The sequence below is a fragment of the Poecilia reticulata genome, linkage group LG9 (genome assembly GCF_000633615.1).
Source record: "Poecilia reticulata strain Guanapo linkage group LG9, Guppy_female_1.0+MT, whole genome shotgun sequence".
Classification (NCBI taxonomy): Eukaryota; Metazoa; Chordata; class Actinopteri; order Cyprinodontiformes; family Poeciliidae; genus Poecilia; species Poecilia reticulata.
The window spans coordinates 5,020,345-5,036,642 of NC_024339.1; the positions used below are offsets into that span (position 1 = coordinate 5,020,345).

At 38.5% G+C, this 16,298-nt stretch overlaps 1 protein-coding gene across 1 annotated transcript in view; it reads right to left on the reverse strand.

Moving 5' to 3' along the window:
* npffr1l2 (neuropeptide FF receptor 1 like 2) overlaps positions 1-15,921 on the reverse strand; it is a 77,115-nt gene extending 61,194 nt beyond the window's left edge. Inside the window, exons 1-3 of the mRNA XM_008417708.2 lie at positions 15,733-15,921; positions 15,622-15,657; positions 3,254-3,618 (exon numbers count right to left, since the gene is read on the reverse strand). Coding sequence (XP_008415930.2) covers positions 3,254-3,618; positions 15,622-15,629 — 373 coding nt within the window. The 5' untranslated portion in view covers positions 15,630-15,657; positions 15,733-15,921. The remainder of the gene's footprint in view (positions 1-3,253; positions 3,619-15,621; positions 15,658-15,732) is intronic.
* Positions 15,922-16,298: the final 377 nt, after the last annotated feature.

Sequence of the window (16,298 nt, forward strand, 5' to 3'; positions counted from 1 at the left end):
GGGGGGGGAGGGGGGCTTGATATCATTTAATATCAATTAATCCATCAAACTCAGATTAAAATTTGACAGAAGGGCGTCTATATATCTCTCTGTTGTAATTAGGGAAAAGCATCAGTATTATTGTTCTTTAGAGGTAACTTGATGTCACAATATTTTTGAGACCTCTAGAGTGGAAGGAGGGGCTGAATATCCTTGAGTTGCTTTTTTCTATAACTGCCATATTTAAAAAAATAATGAACACATTTTTTGTTAAACATTTTTTATTAAACAAAAATTTTCTCGGACTACTGGATCAACTACTGGATGGCCAGTAGTTGACAGCGTATTGTATGAAGCACTAGTGTCCACTTCAGTGCTCTGTGTGCTTTTATAGCGTAAAAAATCCACGAGAAATACAAAAAAAAACCCAGTTTTTCAATCGCTGTCCACTGAAGTGACCACTGAAAGGATTAATTTCAGAATTACTCAATTTACAGGAAGAATCGCTCCAGTGGTTTTTCTACAATCTGCAACATCATTTACTGGTTCAGTAACGCTGATCCAACAGGATTCCTCTAGATGCTGTTGGATCTTTTCACAGATTCTCTCATATAACATGCTCTCAGCACACAGTGACAGTTATAGCAAATATGTCAAAAAWTTTTTTTATAAAAGTTACAAACTGCAACAAACCAAGCTATATGTACAGATATGGTCCAGTGCTGTTGATGACAATGATGAGAAAATAAAAGGTTCAATTAACGACAAGAAACTAAGCAGCAGGGTGGAAGAGACGATGCATCCCCTCGCTCCCAAACAGCCTCGTTGTTTACTTGGTGAAAAGCATCAGGATTCCGCTTTCATGATTATTTCTGGCTGACTGAATGTACAAGTTTACATTTTGACAGGCCGCTACTGAAACTTACCTTTCAGTTTGCTGGGTGCTTAGTTGACATGAGCAACTGAGAGGCGGTGACAGCCATGACAGCCGAGCTGCGCCGCAAAAATCTGCCATCTCAAACAGACGAGCAGAGTTTTGGAGAAAAGCCCTTATTAAGCCCATTTGGCACCCGGGGGACGCGCGCGCCCCGAACAGTTGCTCCTCTACTTCAACAAACTATTCACGAGTCAAACTAGATGTCGCTTGTTTGGCACTGAAGGATTGCCTTAAGTCATCACCGGGAGAAACGGTCCCACACGTTGTAAACGGGTGAGCGGACCCGGGAAACCAATTGGTTGAAATACCAATCGGTTTGGTATATCGGTTGAATCAGGGATAATTTTTTATACTTTTCTGACATTCTAAAACAAGCTTATGACAAAATTGTTGTACACTTACAACAAATGTCATAAAACATGTGAACGCAACAAAAAAAATAGTGTGAAGAAAAAAAGTAGCAATGCCTTTTTCTCCCAATAAATGATTGTTCAGCTCCCATCTCGTCTCCTGAACCCAATATTTTATATCTGGTTTTTGTGAGCTGTGTGTGATGTCACATCCTCACCTCCGACGCTTAAACCAGAACAAAAGAACAGGCGTCACATGATGCTAATAAGTCCTCACGCGATTTCCAGTTTTGACAGTTTTGCTAAAAATACTGTCAGTGAGTTTTTAACACTGCATCTAATATGTTTGCAAAAATCTGTGTTATTATTAATCATGTCTATAATATCAGTGTACGCATTAATAATTAAAGGACTGTTTGGGCCGCAACATCGGCATGAGTATACACACAGGGCTGGGTTGATTTTAAAAATGGACACAATGTAGGAGTAAGGATGTTGAGTTTTAGAGCTGCTTCTGTTTCAGATTTTAAAGTTTGTATCAATAATTGAGAATGAGCATGATATTGTAGCCCATCTGTTAAATTAGTCAAAAGCCTAAGGAAATGTAAAGCAGCAGGACTTTCACAGATCACCTCAAGTAGACGACGCCCCTCACCTCTACGACGCCCCTCACCTCTACGACGCCCCTCACCTCTCTGGCCTCGGCCGACACGTTTGTAAAAAAATCAGGTCGGCCTTCGGGTCGGTCTCACAAGGCTGCACTTCTCTGAGATACTGCAGCAAGTTTTAAAGTTCACAGAAGTTGGTATCACTTCCAATCACTGCTCCCCTTATTCAAAGCACTTTGGTTAGCGTCAGGGTAGCCATTGAAACGGATTAGCTTAGCCAGACACCTGCTGTTGCTTCGTTTCATTCTTAAATTACACTAACTCAGCCATTCAGGAGCTCAGATCTCATTAAGCAGAGCTCCGCGGGAAGGAACACTGACGCCTGAAAGTGCTCCTCCTCTCATCACCGTAATCAGCTCTGCTCTCGGCTCACCAGGCTGTCTGCAAACACCGCGCCGCCTAAGCACTGCTGGCGTTAACCCTTGTAAGGCCGGGCTGCCCGTGCAAAAATATGTTCACATAAAAAAAAACATTCTCTTTAATGCAAAATGTCCTGATGGATCTTAGCATTTGTAATGCAGTAAAAACTGTAGCGCAGCAAGAAAACTACATAGAACATGACATATTTTCTTTTCAATACCTTAAAGCTACAAGATGCAACTGCTATTTACATTTTTTTTACGTATTTGTTAAAATGTCTATAGTAAGAGACAGATAATGAAAGACGTGAGCTCCTCTGCCTTCTCGCAGTACTAGCTGCAGAAACAAGCCACTAATCAATCAGAGCCAGGAGGAGGGTCTTAACGCTGTTAATCATCGCATGCATGTGTTGCTCACTCTATTCCCCTTTGCTCTCGGCTACACTAGAGCTTCTTTCCTACCATGAACGCTAAGGTAAGATGAGGTAGGTAAGGTAAGGTTTTTATTTTTAACAACAAGGCAGTTCAAAGTGTTTTACATGAATTAGAAGAAAATACAACCAACCAAAAGAAAGACAAAAAGGTAGCAAAAGAAAAAAACTAAGTATAAAATGCTAATGCCAGTGCTAGTTAGCATAATACAGGCAGATAATCTGTTTTCTTATAACAGTAACTTATTTCTCTGCACATTTAGAAACGCCTACATGAGGATGATTGACACAGCGCTAAGACTCTCCTCCTGGCTCTGATTGGTTGGAGCAGTGCATTTCTCCAGATAATATTTGTAACACTGGAAGGAGCTTGATTTCTTTTTTTTTTTTTTTTTTTACAGATTGTTTGTAAAATAGTGACAGTTTATATATATAAAACACACTGTAGCTTTAAATGATCAAACACACATTTTCAGTTGTATTTTTTTTACCAGTAAGAAATCCATAAGTTTGATAACCATACACTTACCCGTGATGAGGTTGTCCACCAGAGTTGTAGGGATGCAAAAGATCCCCACGAGGAGGTCGCTGACCGCCAGGTTGAGGATGAAGAGGTTGGTCACTGTGCGCATGCATCGGTTCTCCAGGACGATCAGACACACCAGGACGTTTCCCACCATGCACAGCAGGAAGATGAAGGAGTAGGCCAGGATGTAACTGGCTGCTACGTACAGGGAGTGTTGGTAGTACGGGAAGAAGGTGAGGTTGGTGAAGTTGGCAGAGCCGTCCAAGCTGCCGTTGAGAAGGGTTGCTATGACGGCAGATCCCTCTGTCTCCATGGCTTCCTCGCCCATGTTCTCCAGGATTTCCATCTTTAGCATGTGGCAGCACAAACTGTACCGGAGCGAAACAGAGAAAACAAGAGTCGATTGACAATGCAGTCTGAACTAAGTTCTGACAGAATAGGGGAAAAATTAAACGGGAATAAACTAATCAAATTCTAACATATTTTTAGAAATATTAGTTTCCGTTTGCAATGGCAGCTAACAGCAACTAGGGCTGTGTAATAATATCGATTTTGCGATATATATCTATATTTTCTTTCATAGACAAAAATTGATATTCATCCGCAAGTATCGTAACATCCAACTGTCACTCACTGCTTGCTTCACCAGGAGAGTGATTCGGTCATCAGGCTTAGTGATTCCTTCAGATGTTAAGTGTCAAGGTTTAAAAGGTATCAAACTATTCAGAGCAGGGTACTTGGTGCACTTTATTTACTTTACAAATGCATGTAAGCTACAGTTTGTACTGTTTCAACTAAAAGAAACATGTTTTCTCACCACTTTGATTCATTTTGTCCAGCTGTTGACTTAAGTCTGTGTCCATGTCCAACCAGAGCCAGGTATTGTGTAGTTGGTGCTTTTAATCAGTTTTCAGTTAAGTTAATTCAGTCCAACTCTATAACAGTCACAAAATGTCACCAAAATCATTCTGTCCCTCTAAAATCTTTCAGAAAATCGCAAAAGTGTATTGAATTGTATCGTTTGCTGAATATCGCAATATATATCGTATCGTATCGTATCGTGATTATTGTATCACTACAGCCCTAACAGCAACCTCTATCTATGTGTATYTATTCTCTATTTGAATAGGTCAGTCAGTAAGATGAATACCTGTTTGCTTTTTTATTTGGATAAATGTACACATTTTGTTTCATATGTCATCATGCTATAACCACACAATTCTGTATTTTATTGAGATTTTCTGCAGTACATCAGCAAAAGGTATTGTGAAGTAGAAAACATTCTTTAGTTTGTTTTCAAACCATTTCACAATTAAAAATCTGAAAAGTATCTATTTGTAATTCAATCCCTCTAAGTTACATCCACAATTCTGTTGATTTATATCTCTTCCATGTTTGCACCTCTGATTAACATTTTGCACAGAGATTTATCTGAAACCATTTAAACTTTTCCCTTTTAATATGCAAAAAATGTTGAACACCATTTATACTTTTCATTTTACTTTATGGCTATGCACCAGGCAGCTGGTCTACTACATAAAATCCGAATAAAATACATGGGTGTTTTAAGGTGACAAATTGTGCAGACGTTAAAGTGGTCTAAATTTTAAAATTAAGTTCATCCATCCATCCATTTTCCTGCACCATTTTTCCATGTTTCTGTGTAAGGAGCGTGTTGCACTTGGATCAGTATTAATCTGTTCTATTAATACAGGTTAACTGATTTACAGTGTGAACGAGTAAAGATTTCTGAAGAAAAGATCAATAACGGCAACTGTTTAGGATTTACTCAAACAATCTCTAAAAATACATTTCCAATTTTACCAGCTTCACACGCAGGCACACATCGACTCCCAGCAGACTCAAAAAATCATTTTACAATGGCACCATCCTGAATCATTAAACCCAAACTCAGAGACAGAGCAAATGCAAAGCAGAGTCCATTGACGATGTGTACGCAGATGGTCTGAGGATGTGCTCATAAGAATTGATTTCCTGCATCCTTCAAAGGGCTAATTAGGTTCTGAAAATGACTGTTTAAGAGGCGAAACAGTGGAAAAAGAAAAGTGGAACAAAACATGTGGAGTTCTTAAATCTGCTGGGATTTAGCAAACACTCCAGGTGTGTTTGACACAAAGTGAAACTTGTTAGTTTCTTGTTAGTGAAACTAGTTTTACTTTGTGTCAAACAGCACTTCTCCCCTCCTTATGCAGGATGAGTTTCTCTTTGGGATTTTGGTGTCTTGAAATCCTTAGAATATCTAAAATATGTGACTATAGATGTGGTGGAATAAACCAGAAAGTAGCTCTTTCAGTTGATGATCCAAAACAAGGCTAACCTCACACTTTTGTGTGTGTGTATATATATATATATATATATATATATATAAAATAAAACCTGCAAGTTTAGCCTGGAAAAAAAAAGTTTCTTTCTTGGTGAAAGTAAGTAAACTAAAATTATTGTTTTAAGTCAATAATTCATATTTCTGAAAAAGTATTGGTTCTATTGGCAGATTATAACACTGAATTACAAAAAAATAATTTTTGGAAGTTGTCTATGTTGTTTTTTTTACTGAATTAGGACTATTTTGCACCTCTGAATCAAAAAATGACATCCATTTTACTCAGTCAGGTCAGGTTTTTATTCTAACTTGATTTAGAGAAATCTGATCTTCTGACTAAACTGATTACATTTTTGTGACATCATCAGTTAATTTCTGTTAATATTTCTCATCCAAAAAAGGCTTTAGAAAAAAAACTTGTTTTCTAACAGAGATTATTAATTTAATGTTACAAACCTGGATTTCTATAAATTGAATAATAAACACTGATCAGGGTAAGTACATGTGAAGTGAATATTGCGTCTCCGTCTCTTTCCTGTCCTGATGGAGTCTCTCCTCCTGCTCATCACGCATTGATCCAGATTCTCAAGAAACTGATCCAGATGTGAGAACAAGTCATGCATTTTGACCCTCATGTTGCTCCATAGTTCAGAAAGTTGACCTGATGGAGCAAAACCAATGTGATTTTTGGATTCTGCTCATCAAAATGATGTTAAAACAGTTGAAAAACCCCAGACAATTTTTTTCTCTGTTGGCTAGTGTTATTACACTTATAACAATATGTTTTTAAGGGCAACAACCTGACAGTGGAATGTTTCTTTTTCAGCAAAATTAAGGAATTATTAACTTAAATCAGTGCTTTATTTTGGCTAAAAGATTTCTTGTAAGCTTGTTTTGTCTTACTTCAAATGCACTGAGATATTTGCACTTGAAACTAGACCAGAAATAAGTGGTAAAAGCAAACAAAAAAAAAGGGTTTTTGCAGTGTCTCTTCATCACACTTCCTGTATAAGCAATAATAAAACGGTGAATAACTGGAGTGCAGCGTTGGTTGTCTGTAAGCCTGCAGGTTGAGGTCTCACTGCAGCAGCAGGGGATCATGGGGGTCAAGATGCTAAAGGTCACACAGAAAGTTGGAAGCAAGGAAGGGAAAGACAGCAGAGAGGAAAATGTGGATTCAATGCAGGATGTTCAAACCTTTTAAACTGTGTACCAAAATTGGTGAATTGAAAGCACCCAGGGGACACAAGTTTCTTCTTCTTTATAATATAACTTGTTTGTGAATTATTTTCTGACACATTATCAGGTTTTTCTGTGCTTTTACAGTTTTCTACACATTTTCTTTGGTCAGATCCTGTTAGGAATGCTAAAGCTAGTTAGCATAGCCACCACCGACAACGAATAAACAGCTTTCCTGTAACACYAAGTTGTTTCTCCAGCATTAGCACATTAATGATCAACAGCGCTAAGACCCGCCTCCTGGCTCTGATTGGTTGTTTTTAGTCGGGAGCTGTGAATTCAGGAAGGAGGTCGATGTTTCACAGACTATCTGTCTCATATTACGACGTCACGACATGGTGACAGTTTTGACAAATATGCAAAAAAGCATATTTTTTATAAAAGTTGAATACTTTTATAGAGAATATTTTAATGAAACCGAGTTGGTCGCAGTTTTTAACCAGTAAGGTATTTCCCTGTGATAAAATCACCAGAACTCTGAAAATATGAAGACAGACTGCTACAGAGTCGACTGTTGTTGTGTTTAGCATTTCTTCCTACAGTGCGTCACTGAACTTGGCTGTAGCTTTAGAGGAACCACTCAACATTTTGAGTCTGGTAGTGGTGACACATGTGCCTTAAAATGTTGAGTATGCTGTCAGAGCCTTGACATCAGGATACATTTACTACAGTGTCACATGCCGAGCCTGAGGTGACTGTCACCTATGGCTGGAGTTTTGTCAGATGCCATGTCTCTGCCTTTTTATTGGCTGACAGAAATCAGCCACAGTTTCTGTCAGTCGCTTGTTTTTGTGGTCACAGCGAACAAAGGTTATGAAAGTCGTCCTGTAAATAAACTTGGTTCAACCTTTTAGATAAAGTTAAACGATTGCAAGCTGACTTCCTGTTTTAATGTTTCTACTCGATGGTACAAGAAAATCCAAAACACAACAACTAGTGGCTGGACTTAAGGAGTGTGACAGACAGACAGACAGACAGACAGACAGAGCAGGGTTGGCAAACAGATGGACTAACAAACTGAGACAGAAAGACAGGAGCTATAAATACACAGAGGGGCTGACAAAGCTGGTGAAAACAGTGAGGAGCAGGACGGGGACAAGCTAGCACCAACCAGTCACACACAGCAGGGTGAAAAAAAGAACGTTTTTCACACGTCCATCGATTGGCATCAAATTCCCACCAGGTCTCAACAACAAACCAAGTAATCCACACATATGAAAAAATCACAGAAATGAGTCATTAGATGAGATTATGGGTGAAATTTGGAATGTTGCTGGCTTGTTCCAATCTTCCAATGTAAACTTTAAATGAAGAAAAACATCCTTTTTCTTCGGCAGTTGAGTCTTTCGAATTGAGTGTGCATTGAGGTTCCATTGTAATGGACTGAATTACTTGGGTTAGGGTTAGTTATTTAACTGTGCCGTTCCACATCCAGCCCCCTGCAGACGGTGGATTGAAACTAATCCATCAGTATGATGCTCCTCATTATTTCCAGGAAGTAATAATAAACCTGAACAAAATATGAACTGTAAGGGCGACACAGGATTTCATAAGAGACATGACACAGTACACAATGCAGCACCAGGGTGTTTAGTCAGTGGGTGCATGAAGAGCAGAGACAACATGTCCTCTGTGTTGTATCTAATCAGATAAATATTTTGATTAACATAAATTATGACAGGCAGAGAACGATGCTTAACGACTTTCCCTGAATTTACATCTCAGAAAGAGTCTGGACTGCTCATTTCTGATTCTATATCGGTATCTTGTTCTATATAGATGCCGATATATGTTAGTGCATCGGCACCAACATCGGCATCGAAATTAGTAATTTTTTGACATATTGGTATCAGTCAGGCAAATCCAACCAGGCTGATATTAATAACCTACACTGGTTTTTATTTTGTTTCTGCTCATTTTTTTTCAAAGGTGTTGAAAATGTAGAGCATTGGTAAATATTGGTTATAAAAACATTAATATCCCTACAAGATTGTTCAATATGAACTGTATAGGAAAGGATATGAAGAAAATCTATCTACCTGTCCATCCATCCATTTATTTACTTCTGGTTTGTCTCAAACATCTCTCGTCTTTTGGTTTCTAGACCTATTAAAAGAAAAACCGTGTCTCATAATTCCCAATGTGTCGTGCAAATGAGTCAGATAATCCTCTCCAGTTGAATTAACCTTACACTGTCATTGGGATTTTGCCTGGTCTCTGGCAGCTTTGCTGGCTGCTCTGTTTTTTCTCTCATTCTGTCTGTCTGGTTGATGAAACCTCACTGCTGAGAGCTGAAGGAGGAGCAGAACCTCTGAGTCCCACAGAGGCATCTGATTGACATTTGTTTGGCAATTTCAGCTTATATGTTTTATGTTACAAACTAACTGTTGAGTCACATTGTTATGTAACAGGAAGGCGTTACGGTGGTTCAGGAGGATATAGCAGCTGTAAATCTCTCACAGAGATCAATAGAAAGAACAGGTTATTTGGGAAAAAAACAAACTTTTTTTTTTGAAGGGGCAGTATTATGCGTTTTTCAGACACACAGTGCCACTTTACAGCACAAGTGAGTAAAATGTTACCTTCAGATTCTTACAAAAATGATATGTATACAACTTAAAATAAATGTTACTTTGTAGTTTAATGCCATGAAATTGGGCCTCTGTCTCTTTAAAAACGTCTACTCTTTCTGAAACTCCGCCTTCAGGAAGTCATCAAACAACGCTCTTCTATTAACCTTTTTGCAATGTTTTTACCAGCGTTGTACTAAGAAGTAGATCCTAGAATGAGCTCAGCTGTTCCACCAGATGTTTACTAATTGCTGCTGGCTAGTCTGAAGGTGCTGATTGGGGGGAGCAGCAGAATTTCTCAAACATGCATAAAAGAATCAAAGTAACGCACCGAGTAAGTTTTTTGAGGGGATAACATTATAGCATGACGTAAAGCTCAAAAGCATTGATTTTATATGATACTGCCCCTTTAATGTTTAAGAGATGTGTAGAAGCTTCTTGGCAGCTTCTGGCCAAGCCCAGTGGATGGAAAGAGATAGAATGATGAATTTCCTCAGTTAAACAAAGAAACAAGAACAATCCCTGACCTTTACATTTACAAACTATAAAGAAGGACGCAGAGCTGTTTATGGGTTTTGAATCGGGTATAAAAATGATTTTGTTTAGCTGCAGTTTTTACTTCATTGTCAGCAAAAAGGTTCTTTGTGCAAAACGAACGAGTTTGTTTTTGACTGCAGCTGTAGTCTGATTACACAGCAGTATTTCAGTTCCTCCTCCAGCCTCCATATGTGCAGCAGCAGCAGCTCCAAACGAGTTTTCAGGACCAAACATGTCTTTTGGTTGAACTAAATAGACCGAGTTGCAAAGTGTGAACAGCGACGTCCTCAGAGAAACTTTTCAAACATTTATATTATTGAGGTGTGCTTAAACACTGAAGGGTCAAACAAGGAGCATACACTTCATTGCTGTAGGGGAAGATGAAGTTTATTCTACTGTAAGGAGTGAACAGAAGTGACACTTGCACAATCGCTGCATGGTTTCCAGAACGACGTGGTGACAGAAAAAAAATAAACCATGCCTGTACTCATCAGTGTTACAGTGTTGATCAGAACTAAAGACAAAACATTTATGCAAATGCTGCCATCATTATTGCATACTGAACACATTTTTTTCATGTTCCTTGTCCACTGGAGTGAAACACACTCATCTCCTGACAGGTCCCTTCAAAAACTTCTTCAGGTGGCACACGCACACACACACACACACACAAACACAAACACACACATGATTCTAAATCAATAAATCATCAATAACGTGAATGCAGTTAATCACATTTTGTTTCCACATACAATACCCACTTCAAGACAGTCTGGTGGGATGAACAAATCCTTGTAATTCTTAAGACCTTGACATGAGCTTCGGTGTTGGTGCGTATGAACAGCTGGAAAAGGCTGTTAATGTGTTGAAGTTGTGGTAAACGTAGTTAGCCTACCACTCAATGCTAAACATGTAGCAGCAGCACAGACTTTCCCAACGCTTTATAATGTCTGCGTCAATAATTCACATATCTAAAGAAAACGCTCCATGAATGACCAGGGTTCCTGAAACGCCACGAACCTGAACTGGTATTACAGGTACGGCTAAATAAGCTAAGTAACAGTTAAAAAACATAATAAATATATTTGTGGTTTGGAGGATGAATTTGGCTATGAGATATTTGAGGCTTGTGATATTGTTTTCTAAATTAAAGCTGATGCCTTCACAAACCAGTGGATTTACACTGAGATCCAATCATGTTTATATGCAATTAATTGACTAAATCCGTGACTTCCAAACGTCCAACGTCAGAGATGTTTGTACTCTGACGTGCAAGACTGAAGTACAAATACCTAGCACCGTTTTCTTGATGTTGATTTTTAAAACCATCTATTATTTTTCTCCCACTTCAAAACATTGGTCCTTATAAGTGTAACCTGGCAAAATACGGGAGAGTCAAGCCCAGGTTTTTATGTCTGGAATGACTCTGTGAGGAAACTGAAGCGATAAAAGCCCCAATCAGAGGGTGGTGCCAAACACACGGCATAAACAGATTTGAATGGAGCAGAAGAAGAAAAAGAAACGCATCAAAGTCTGTTACTTCCCCCAGTGTGGATAGCTCATCTCTGTAGAACAACAAGAAAAGAAAAAAACTGTATTATTATTATTATTTTGGTGAGAAATCCATTCATTTGTCCCGTTGTTCTCCTGCTGTAGGCGTGGGAACATTATGAAAGGCTGCAGGGAAAACTCAATTTGTGCGAGTTCAGCTGAGTTAAGCAGCGTGAACCGGGGTGAAAGGTCAGGCTGTTCATACGCACCAACACCGAAGCTCATGTCAAGGTCTTAAGAATTACAAGGATTTGTTCATCTATATTTTCACTAAAGCAGYCTCAATAACGCTCTAATGCATATCCCTCAAATCAATGCTGAACAAAGATTCCTTCTTCATCTCTTCTCAGTTTTAGCATATTGGTGGGAAATTCCCAGTTTTTCCAATCAAACTTTAGCACGCTAATTTCTCATGGCTAAACAACCACAATGTTCTACTGGGTTAAGCTTCATTGATGCTTTACCAACATGGCATAGTATTAGGGGAGTTACCATCGCTACATTTCCCAGTTTCTGAAAAACCCAGAAACATTGACGTTCACCAAACTCCAGACTTCAGATCCAATCTTTCAGACTCTTAGCGACGTGGCCTTAATCAAGACTTTTCAACCCCCACCGCCCTACATCTTCACCAAGACCTTTGGTCTCACTTTATTTTGTCTCTTCCAGTTCAATCGTTCCCACTGTTATTCTCAGTCATTGTGCTTTTTTCTTTCCATCTTTCTCCATGTGACTATGTGCTGTGGGGTCATGAAAGGTCAGCCTATTTCCTGTGTGACTGTTATTATTGAGGTTATTTTTTTATGTTTTTAATAGATTCATAGAACTGCAGAGGCATTGAATAGGCACAAGGTTTCCTGCTGATCACATATTCGAATGTTCACTCCTGCTAACGCAATTATAGTAGCGACACTCGGTGATGATTGCTCTACAATCAACTGATAATCACGGATCAATACAACAGTTTGTTCCCAAAAGGGAACTACGAAATCAAGAAGAGTATACTTTGGTCCTGTGAAGAGATGACGCATGCTGTACGTTGTGAATGAAAGCGCTATGCTAAGGTTGTTTCAGTTTTTCTTTTTTATTTATCATACATGTTAGTCATTTGTTCTGGGTCTTTGTGATTATTACTAGTAGGAATGTCGGAGTGTCAGTTTTTTTGTAGACTGAGTATAAGTAAGTAAATATAAAAATAAATGAAATAAAATGAAAGTAATTTTTTTTTACAAGTACAGTTTTTTCTAGTCATGCAGGTTGCAAGCATTTCTATTGAAGTGCAAACTGTAGTTCATCTCTGTGACGGCAGATTTTCATGTTGTTGTTCACTCTGCTCTTCTTGTTTCTGGATTATTTGCTGCAACGTAGCAGCAAAAGAGTTTGCTGCGTTGTATTAGGTTGTCAAATTCTTCATAAGTTCTCTAGTGTTTAAAGGTTTTTTTGCTCATCCCTCCTCTTCACAGCTTAACTCACCAAAGCAGAAGAAGCTGATTACCTTGAATTATCTCCAAACTACAGACATTTTCACTCTCTCCTCCTATCTATTTTCTCTTTTCTTCTTCTGTTGTTTTTTTTTGGAAGATCAGCAAATAACGTGTTGGTGCATTACCACCACCAGCTGATAGTGAGTGTTGTCGAGTCTTTAAGTTGCAGTAAAACGCAGCACAAAAGGAAAATCAAACACAAAAGTGTCATCTGTTCGTAGTATTTCCCATTTTCGTTTAAACATATTGACTTGACAATCCTCCCATTTTCACTTAGATCCAGTCTGCTGTCATTCTAGTCATGTGGTACCGCCATGATGGCTGCTGACGCGCTGAATTAAAAGGATTTTTCAAGGTTTGCAACTGAGACAGTTTACATGCGCAGAGTCAAAGAAAATGCCGGCCCATGTGGAGCAAAAGATCCAGCCAGAAATATTCACAAGCATGTGTTAGCACGCGGATTGTCTGTTCTCATGGCAAAGCCTCCTTCACACAGAGAGAAACCTCCTGTGCAAAACACCCCCTACTGCGGCTCTAAAGACCCAGGCAATGCAAATACAAAGAGCTGTCAGAAACGCTCCGTCTCCAAAGGCCAGCGCTGGTTTGATCTAATTTCTTTGTTGAGTGGATTTCTCACAGGTTTCCTAATCCTTGTGGCAATGCAGCGGCCTATTCTGCAGTAATCTGCAAACAACTGCAGAATTAGTTGTCTATTTCTGACAATGGCCTGAGACTCTCATGTTTTGTGGTCTTACAAAAGTGTTGAATGTTATATCTAAGTATCAGGAAGTCGTTCAAAGATATTATCCAATCAGTGTTTACTTATGACCAGCCATCTTGTCATCTTGGTTGTTGATTTTTTTTTTCCTACACCATTTTTAGGGAACACAGTCCAACATCAGAGAACTTTGTATTGAGTTAAGTTCATATAAAAAGTAATATTGTTAGAAATTATAATAAACGTGTTTGAAAAATCTGTGCAAATATGTGCATATAAAAGTCTGGCATTAAAATCTTTAAGAATGTACAAATATGCGGTTTAAAAACAGTACATGGTTTATTATTCTCATTCAGAGCCGTGTTACCAGGTGGATAGAATTTAAAGCGCCAGTGTCCCGTTATCTCCTACATCAGATGGGTGTAGGCGAGCTACACTGAAATTATTTAGGCTGTGCAGCAGGATGTACTATATTGCCAAAAACCCAAAACCCAAAGGGCATTAGCAAATGTTATCTCGTGTTTAAGATGAATATTTTAGATCAGCTGTCCAAGAACCGCTTTGCAGCTGATCTTCTGTCATTTTAATGCCGACATCTATTCTGGAAATGTTGACAATAAAGATCTATTGGATATAGCTTCCACAAAAATCTCACCGATATCGCTCCTTTTATTAGAGCATAGATCAGTAATATATATTTTATTTTCTCATGTCAATAGTTAGAAATAATCAATTGTGTTTAAACAACAACAACAAAAATTGTCAATGAAGAGGACATCATATCACCATCATGAGCTCTACTAGAAAGACGTTGGAGAACATTCACCTCGCTGGCGCATTTATGCTCTTTATTAGACGTTAGTGGACACATCAGATGCTGCATCTGATTATCCATCACAATGACGTTCTAGAGAAGACATTTAAACAAGTTTATCTCCGCCGAGTAACAAAAATGTACGTTTTACCACTCACCACAACCCGGCTGAACAAACGATTAGGGTCTGAACAACAAAATAGCCACAAACAAGTCGCTTTGTTTCTCTCGTAAATGCAGCCCACAGCTCATTCGCTGCTCCCTCCTTTTTCACACCGTATGGGCAAAACATTAGAAAGCCTGTCTGTGTCAAATTGTCTTCAATGCTACCTTTTTTTTCTTAGCAGTACTAGTTTCTGTCGGGTTTAAAAGCCCATTATTCATGACCTGCATTGCACCAAAACAGCTGACATCCACGATTAATGACCGCCTGATGAAGTTACCAGCACAGGTATTAGATAAAACCTTCCCAGAGGAGAAGCAAACACTAATTTAAAAGCATCTCAGAGGAGGCAGCCCTTGACATAACACACACGCTTTGCTTTAAACACGACTCAGGTTGTTTTATATTATTCTTCACATTTTATAGGTCTGTACATTTTCCAGACCTACTTGTGGTTATAATTAGGCCCTGCTGTGTTCAAAATGTCACCTTATTGTAGGACTCTCCACTCTTATTTACACCCATTGTAAAGATGTAAAAAAAAAAAAAGAAAAAAATGGTCTTTGGGTAAATACATTTTGTAGTACAGCCACAATCTTACATTAAAAAAAAAAGAAAAGTTGCACCTTTAATTCCAATTCATTTATTTACTGAGTGTAAATAATAGATTTACTTTTAAAGGAAATCAATTGTAACACACTTAATTTCTAATAATCATAATAATAATAATTTAAATATTCTTAGGTTTAGAATTTTGAGATTATCAAATAGAAAAACAATTTAAAGTTTTTTTTAGATTGTGTTTAAAATTGTAATCCATGTTTGTGTTTCAGTGGGGTACATAAATGATGTGACACACAGGCCCGTTTCTCACAGTGACCCTTATGAATGACAAAGACGAGAAGAGGCGATTTGTGCGTCGATCTTTACCGGTCAGAAAACATAATTACTCACGTGTCCATGTCAACATTCTTTCCTTCCCTCTAGATTCTGTGAAGAAGACGGAAAAGTCACACCGTTTCCTGTTCTGCCATGAATGTTAACGCATCTAAAAATGCAACTCACACAGGTGCACACACAAAATAATGAAGCACATGTTGTAAAACACCGAATCCAGTCATGACTTTGAAGACGCCGTTAAGTTCAAAGTGTGGTGAAGGAGATGAAGTTCACAGCTGCGTCAGGTTTGGTCAAATACCATCATCTTTGTCCAAAAATAATGGATCGGGAAATGAAATTTAAATCCTTTAAACATCTCTGCCTCCATTAACGGCCGGTCCAGTTACATGAAAAACAGTCCCGACTGCTGTCAGCTGGAGCAGCTTTATGCTTCTGGTGTGCAGACAGAGGGTCGGCATAACGTAGCACGTCACAAGTCACAGCGTCACAAAAGTCACCAAAGATGTCGTCAATCAGAATCCCAGAATCCTCTTAAAACAATCTCCTCTTATCTTCCTGATATCGTTCAAAGGGAAAACTGGGTGATGTAGAGTCCTATTCATGAAATAATTTACTTTATATTACCACTCTATGGAAATACATAGTGTAAATAATACTTACATAGTTCAATTATGCAAATAGGGTTGATTCTTATATGAGAATGCCTCTTTGACTGACCTGCAACCAGATGG